General features: G+C 38.0%; 1 protein-coding gene across 1 annotated transcript in view; it reads right to left on the bottom strand.

Moving 5' to 3' along the window:
- Abcc9 (ATP binding cassette subfamily C member 9) overlaps positions 1-7279 on the bottom strand; it is a 142774-nt gene extending 135495 nt beyond the window's left edge. Inside the window, exons 1-3 of the mRNA XM_033766278.1 lie at positions 7054-7279; positions 6616-6723; positions 3079-3241 (exon numbers count right to left, since the gene is read on the bottom strand). Of these exons, the coding sequence (XP_033622169.1) occupies positions 3079-3220 (142 nt within the window). The 5' untranslated portion in view covers positions 3221-3241; positions 6616-6723; positions 7054-7279. The remainder of the gene's footprint in view (positions 1-3078; positions 3242-6615; positions 6724-7053) is intronic.
- Positions 7280-7292: the final 13 nt, after the last annotated feature.

Raw genomic sequence — 7292 nt, forward strand, 5'->3', positions numbered from 1 at the left:
TGGGTGGTTAGTATAGTTAATGTGAATCATTTTGTACAGCAAAAATGTTTCACTACTTTTCAAAAGTTAAAGAGTCTGTTTTGGTTGTTTGGAGGAAATTCCATAAATTATACATGATTACCCCCAAATAATTGGATTTTGTACATATGTACAAACTAATAGAAGAAACTGTTTCTAGTTCCTTTCCAAAGTTTTCACATGTACTCATCCTACCTAAAACATAGCCCATCATCCTGCTTTAACTTGCAGATTCCATTTCTATCCCCGAATATGTCACTCTGTTCAATCCTTCTCACCAGCCTCAAGGACAGTTAGTTGTTTCCTCAGGTTAATGCCCAAGGTAATTTGTTCCTAAACCTGAAAATGGGCCAACAGTGGGATATACTCACTTCTCTTGACATATCTGCTTCTCTAGACTAGTCTTGGGAGACAAGTGCAGTAGTTGGTTTTACCAAGTTTCCATTCCCTTCTAGCACAAAGCAAGTGTTCAATAAATGCCATAGATCTATCTAATAGAACTATCTCCTTGATCTTTTTAATTCATTGAGTTTACTGATACCATTTAGGTGAACACTATGATCACATTCATCTTTGGGAATTTGTACCTGTACATGAAATATCTTGGCTCTTATATTTTCCCCCATTCCTCCCCTCTACCACTTCCTATTTACAAATGCTTTGTTGCCATTATTTCCTTCTTTTCTTTTTCTTTCCCTTCTTTGCTTCTCCCTGCCTCTTTCCTTAGTTCCCCTTCCCCTTTGAAGATTTTCTTTCTATTTCACAATATCTATTATATATTTTAGTCCTCATTTATACTTTGTTTCACACTCCAGAGCAACAATTTGGTATTTACACCTGTGTGTCCTATTTATTTCACTTAATAGTATGGTCTCAAAGTGCACCCATTTAGCTATAAATGACTCTAGTTTTATTTTTTAAGGAATCCCCACACTGATTTCCACAATGGTTGCACTCCCAACAACAGTGAAGAAGGGTTCCTCTTTCCCCACAACCTCGCCAGCATTTGGTATTGGTTGATTTCTTGATAGCAGCCATTCTTTCTGGAGTGAGCATCTCTCAAATGATCAGTGATGTCAAGCATTTTTTCATGTTTGCTATTTCTACTTCTTCATCTGAGAATTATCTATTCATTTCAAATGCCCATTTTTGGATTGGGTCTTTAAATTTGGGAGGTCTGATTTTTTTTCAAGTTCTTTCTATATCCTAGTAACAGACTTTTGTCTGAAGAACAGCTGGTAAAATTTTTTTTCTCACATTATGGGTTGTCTCTTCACTCTGCTGGTGGATTCTTTTGCTATGCCAAAGCTTTTTCTTCATTCATTAATTTTATTGGTACATTTTAGGTATACACAACCCTGATATTCATTATTGGGAATTTGTACCTTTACATATTCTATCTTGGGTCTTACTTTTTCCCCATTCCCCTGCCCTCCATTCAACCCCTCCACTGTTCCCTATTTACAAAGACTTTGTTTCCATTTTTTCCATTTCTCATATTTACTCCTTTCTCTTCTTTTCTTTTCTCTACACCTACCAGTTCCCCTTTGAATTTTTTCTTCCTATTCCACATTATCTATTACACATTTTGATCCTTATTTACAATTTCAGTTTTTCACACCAGAGAAACTATTTGGTATTTACACATGTGTGCCCTATGTATTTCACTTAAGAGTTTCACCTCAATGTGCATCCATCTAGCTAGAAATGTCTCTAGTTTTTCATTCTTTATGGCTGAGTATTACTCCATTTTATGTAAGTTTTTTTGTCTTTATCCATCTCCAGTTGATGGGCAAATAGGCTGTTTCCAAGTTTTAGCTATTACTAACTGTGCTGCTATGAACATGGGTGCACATATATCGCTGCGTTATGATTCTTTTAATTCTTTTGGGATGATACCCAGCAAGATCAGTAAAACTGAAGAGAAGATGCAGAAACAACTCCAGACACACTTGGCCACCTCATCTTTGACAAAGGAGCCAAACACTCTCACTGGAGGAAAGATAGCCTCTTTAATAAATGGTGCTTGAAAAATTAGATTTTAGCTTGTCAAAGATTAAAACTCACCATGCATTCATCTCTCACCATGCACTAAACTAAAATTGAAATGGATTAAAGTTCTAAATATTAAAACAGAAACACTAAACCAGCTAGAAGAGAGGGTAGATAGAACTCTTGAAGACACTGGTGTAGGAAAAAATTTCATGAACAAATCCTCAGTTGTATGTGAACTAGCACAAAGACTCAATGACTGGAATTTCTTATTAAAAAGCTTCTGCATAGCGAGGCCACTGACAGAGCTAACAGACAACCCACAATGTGGGAAAAAAAATTTTTACCAGCTGTTCCTCAAACAAAGTCTACTATCAGAATACATAAAGAACTTGAAAAATCAGACCTTCCAAATTTAAAGGTCCAGTCCAAAAACAGGCATCTGAAATGAACAGACTTTTCTCAAAGTAGAAATACTGATAAACACATGAAAAAATGTTCAGTATCACTGGTCATTTGAGAGATGCAGATGAAAACAACACTGAGATTCCACCTCACCCCAGAATGAATGGCTGCTCTCAAGAAATGAAACAATAACAAATGCTGGAGGGGTTGTGGGGAAAAAGGAACCCTGCTCCACTGTTCATGGGAGTGCAGACTGGTACAACCACTATGGAAATCAGAATGGAGATACCTCAAAGAACCAGGATTGGATATCCCATTTGACCCAACAAAAGCTTTTTAATAAGATGAGATCCCAGTTGTTGATTCTTTGTGATAGTTTCTGTGTCACTGAGGTCTTGTTCATAAACTCTTTTCATATGCTAATATATTCAAGGGTTCTACCTAACCCATCTTACTGCTTAGCTGGTGACGTGACTGCTAGTCTATGAAATTTCATATGCCAAAAATATATAATTGAGATAGTGTTCACAGAGTATATGTTTATGCTTTTCTCATAGACATACACATTAGCTTTTATGTGCTAATGCAATATTACTCTCAATCTCAGCCATTCACAAGACATAAAATAGTAGGTCAAAGAACATAGGACATTAGATTACTTACCAATAAACAATATGGGGAAAGTGATAAACAACAGGAACACATGAGGTACCAAGTTGAGGGCATCCACAAAGCAGGGGTTTTGTAACACACCGTCATAGATATTGTATGAAGAGATGTTGTTACCACAAAATGAAAGACTCATTTTTTCTAAATATAATTTATTCTAAAACAGAAAAAAAAGAAATAAAAGACTCTTTTACTGTTATACCCTCTTTCATAAAATTATGGCTTTAAAAGGGAATTATGTCATAAAATTAATCCCCCACTTTTTTGCAGTTGAGAAAATAAAAAACTATGCCAAAGTAACTTGAAAGTTTTTTATAAAGACTTTACATGGTCTATATGGTCTTCTTTTACATAGTCTTTTTTTAAAGAAACAAATATTTTAATTTAGAAGATGTATGATAATATCTACCTAAAATGGCCTCTCAAAAGAGTGCCAGTCTGCCTAAAATGATGTCAAAGATCAAAAACGGTGACATACCACAAAGACATCAGAACAGAAATGGTGACTCCAGAAAAAGGAAGCATAGAAACAAAACCAATGATTGAAAATTCAAAATGGTACAATATAAAATCATTTCTCATGTTCCTTCACTGATAATAATGCAATTAAACTTTACCTGGGCAAAAATAGTGATACAAAGAGACCAACATGGCTGCCAATCAGCCCTTCTCTGAAGAATATTAACTTCAAGCGCTTCCCACAAATTAAGTGGAACTCAAGGGACAAGTTAATGAAACCACCCAGGTCTTGGCATCAGAAATATTCTCCAAGGAAAGATACTCTAGTGGAGTTTTGAAACAAAGGAGAGCTTAGCTTTAAATTGGAAGTCTGTATTCCATTAGAGTAGAAGTAGATGAGGTCAGGGAGCAAAGGCAGGATAGCATCCCACCGGATTTGTTGCAGGTCCTTCTCAGGACCTTGGCTTCTGCTCTAAATGGACTGGAGCCTCTGGGTAGGGGTGGGGTTGTGAGCGAAGGAGGGACATGCCTTGATTTAAAAGGACCCTTTTCCTGACTGTGCTCAAACACCGCAGAAGAGCAAGGGTTATCCTATCCAAGAAATTCCAGCACGTTTCAGCACTTTGAAAACCTCTCTCATAACACTTATTGCTCTTGTGGTACCTACTAAGATTGTGGGCACTTTTCATCTATTTTCTTAAGTCCTCAGAAGAGCTTTGTAAGGACTGTGGTTGTTGCAGTTTACAGCAGAGGACACTGAGGTTCAGAGCAATGCAGTCACTCGTCAACCAGAGGAGAATCCAGCATCCACACCCACATGTCTGATTTATAAATTATGTTCTTTCCACTGCATCATGCAGCTCCAGCTCGTTTTTTTTTTTAAAGAAATGATCTTATCTGTTCTTATTAAAACAAGTAGCAATTTAAGATTTTAATGTCACTGGACTTTGTTTCTTTTCCATATTTATATCACACTGGATTCTGAGCCAGATTTTAACAGCTGGCCAAAATTTGATTAACTGACATAATATTTTTCCTCTTTTTCTTTTCATTGATGATTGACTTGGCAATGGTCATGAACAATATTTTTCTTAGGAAAAAAACAAGAAATATTACACTGAAAACAATGGCAAAAATAAATTATTGGGGAAATCAAATTACAGTCAGAGGTTTCATAAAGCAGTACAAGAACATACCAACTAAAAGCCAGTGTTTTATAAATCAAAATGCTTCTATATAATTGCATTCACATATTATTTTTGATAAACCTTTTTGATACCTTACTGATATGCTCTGTAGTTGAGACCTTTTCTTATCTTTAAAAAATTTCTATGTTTAAAAAACTCAGGATGCAGTTGTATACTCGGTAAACCACTGCCAATTATTAAACTTCTAAGTGTGATAAAAAATTTAGAGTCCCTTGAGATTTTTAAATAACACTAAAATGTAAGCTACTAATTCATATGTGCATGTTAAAGTTAGGTTTTTCTGGTAAAGGTGGAAAAAATCAGAAACTAAAAAGTAACCTCTACTAATAAGATTTTAACCTTTATTTAGTAGAAGTGATAAATGGGAACTTAAGGCCACACTTGATTTGGAATGATTTTTTTCTTTTTCCATATCTCTAACTACACATCTCCCCTCGCTGCTCCCAGCCTGGCCTCTACCTCTTACCACAGGTCTTTTTTTTTTTTTCCACATTTTTTTACATTTTTTGGCTGCCCCCTCTCTCTCCCCTTGACCCTTGACCCTTGACCTCCTTATCCACAACCCCCATTTGTGTGGCACATTCTAGCAGTCAACCCGCATTTGGAACCAGCGTGGACAAAAAGAAAGAGTAAACTTATTACACATAATGTTGATATTTATTGTGTACCAAAGACATTTTACTCAATTAAGCTGTCTGATTCTTAAATTTCCAGCTGCCTTTCAGCTCCTCTCCAGAGCCCAGGTAAGCTTAGGGATTTTTAGGAGAGACACAAACCACTGCTCTCCCTGGAGGCGCTCTGTGTGCTGACATTCTCTAGGACCACCCCTAGGGAGCTGCCTGAGGCCCACTGAGGCCCACATTCCGGAGGGAGAAGGAAGAGGCGTCAGAGGGAGAAACAGCATTTCTTCACCATAGGTATAAACCCTCTGAAAGACAGTCAACCGTGTATGACAGTGGATGGGGCTGGAGAACTTGACCCGATACATTTTAAAGAAAAATATCAAAAGTGAAGCTTTGATGACAGGGGTGGTCTGCAGAACGTAAAATGAAAATATATCTTAATGAATCAACTTAAGATTCAAAGGCAAGAATTGCAGCATTGGTATTGTTTTTTTCTTGAAATGCATTATATGACATTCTACATTCCCTAGGACTGAAAAATATGCATTTAGTTGATGAATATAATAATTGATTCATCAGCTCTATTCATCCTAAGAGAACCGTTATCTGATTTAATTCCAAAAAATGTCGATGTATTAAAGCAAATTGGCTACACCATTTATTTTTGCCAGCTCCGTCCTTTGGAAATAGACTCTGAATTTCTATTCACTCTTTCCTGTCCACCCAACACAAAATGCCAGTTGTGATAGAATTGCAATTTCAGACCACTTCAAATGCTAGAAACACCTGGGAAAAAAAGGCACGTTATACGCCAGAGGAAAGCTTGGGTTCTCACAGGTCAATTTACTCGCTAGTTACTCAGAGATTAACTGAATTATGAGAGAAACATGACATTAAAGAATGTAGATAATTCTCAAGGTAAAGATCACTTGCAGAAATAAACGCTACAGTAAATTCTTTGAAGTTATTTATTGGATATTTCTTAAAACAAGGACTAGATGTCTATCTAGCTCTCTAGATGTCTGGCTATCTATCTGGCTAGCTGGCTAGGCAAATAAAGATCGAATTTACTCACAAAAATGACTTGATTTACTGCCTGGTCTGGATCTACCCATTTACCCTTCAAAGGCTGAGCAGTTCTCTTGCATATCAAAGGAAATACTAGAACCACTCAGTAGAAAAGATTTCTTAGACATTGAAATGAAAACCGAAAAATAAAGCAAACATCAACCAATAAATACCTTGGGCTCCACGATACTTCAGCCCCCTAGGGTGCAGCTGTGCTACCTTTGAGGCAGGAGTTTCTACACTGTCTTAGGATGTAAATCTCAAACCAGAACACACAACTCCTAAAAAGCGAAGAGTAACAAACAGTAAGCAGGCAGAAAGCTACTTCGTGAAAAATACAGGAAACGTCTAAGAGGAAAAAGAAAACGAGTAACACCTTTGCCCGTTTCCCGTTAGTTAAAGTGAGAGCCGGCAGAGTTTTGGAAGCAAAACTGGAAACCTGATCCCCAACCCGCTCTCCGCTCCAGCCGGGCCCTGCGCTCTCATCCTGCAAGGAGAGAGCACAGAGTGCGCGGGCGCCCGAAGGTTGCCGAAATATTAGCTCGAAAACAACAGTTTGCCGTTACTCTTAAAGTTTCTTAATGATAGTTATGTAAAAGTCACGGACTCACTCTCTCGGATGACAGAGTTCTCCCAGTCGAAGCACGCAGTGTGCGCAGCCGGAGTGAATTATTTTTAGGCTGGTAGGAGATCAGCTGCTGCCTCCTATCGAGTTTCTAAATTGCACAAACTGCTCCGGCCGAGTCGGAGGCAGGAAATTGGGCGGAAGCCCCGCGAGCATCGCCGGGGACCCGGGACCCTCCCCACCCCGGCGGGGCTGCTTCGCCCGCAGGGGGCACCCAACTTGGGG

Source organism: Fukomys damarensis, unplaced genomic scaffold (assembly GCF_012274545.1).
Source record: "Fukomys damarensis isolate Sample0158 unplaced genomic scaffold, DMR_v1.0_HiC HiC_scaffold_19, whole genome shotgun sequence".
Taxonomy (NCBI): Eukaryota; Metazoa; Chordata; class Mammalia; order Rodentia; family Bathyergidae; genus Fukomys; species Fukomys damarensis.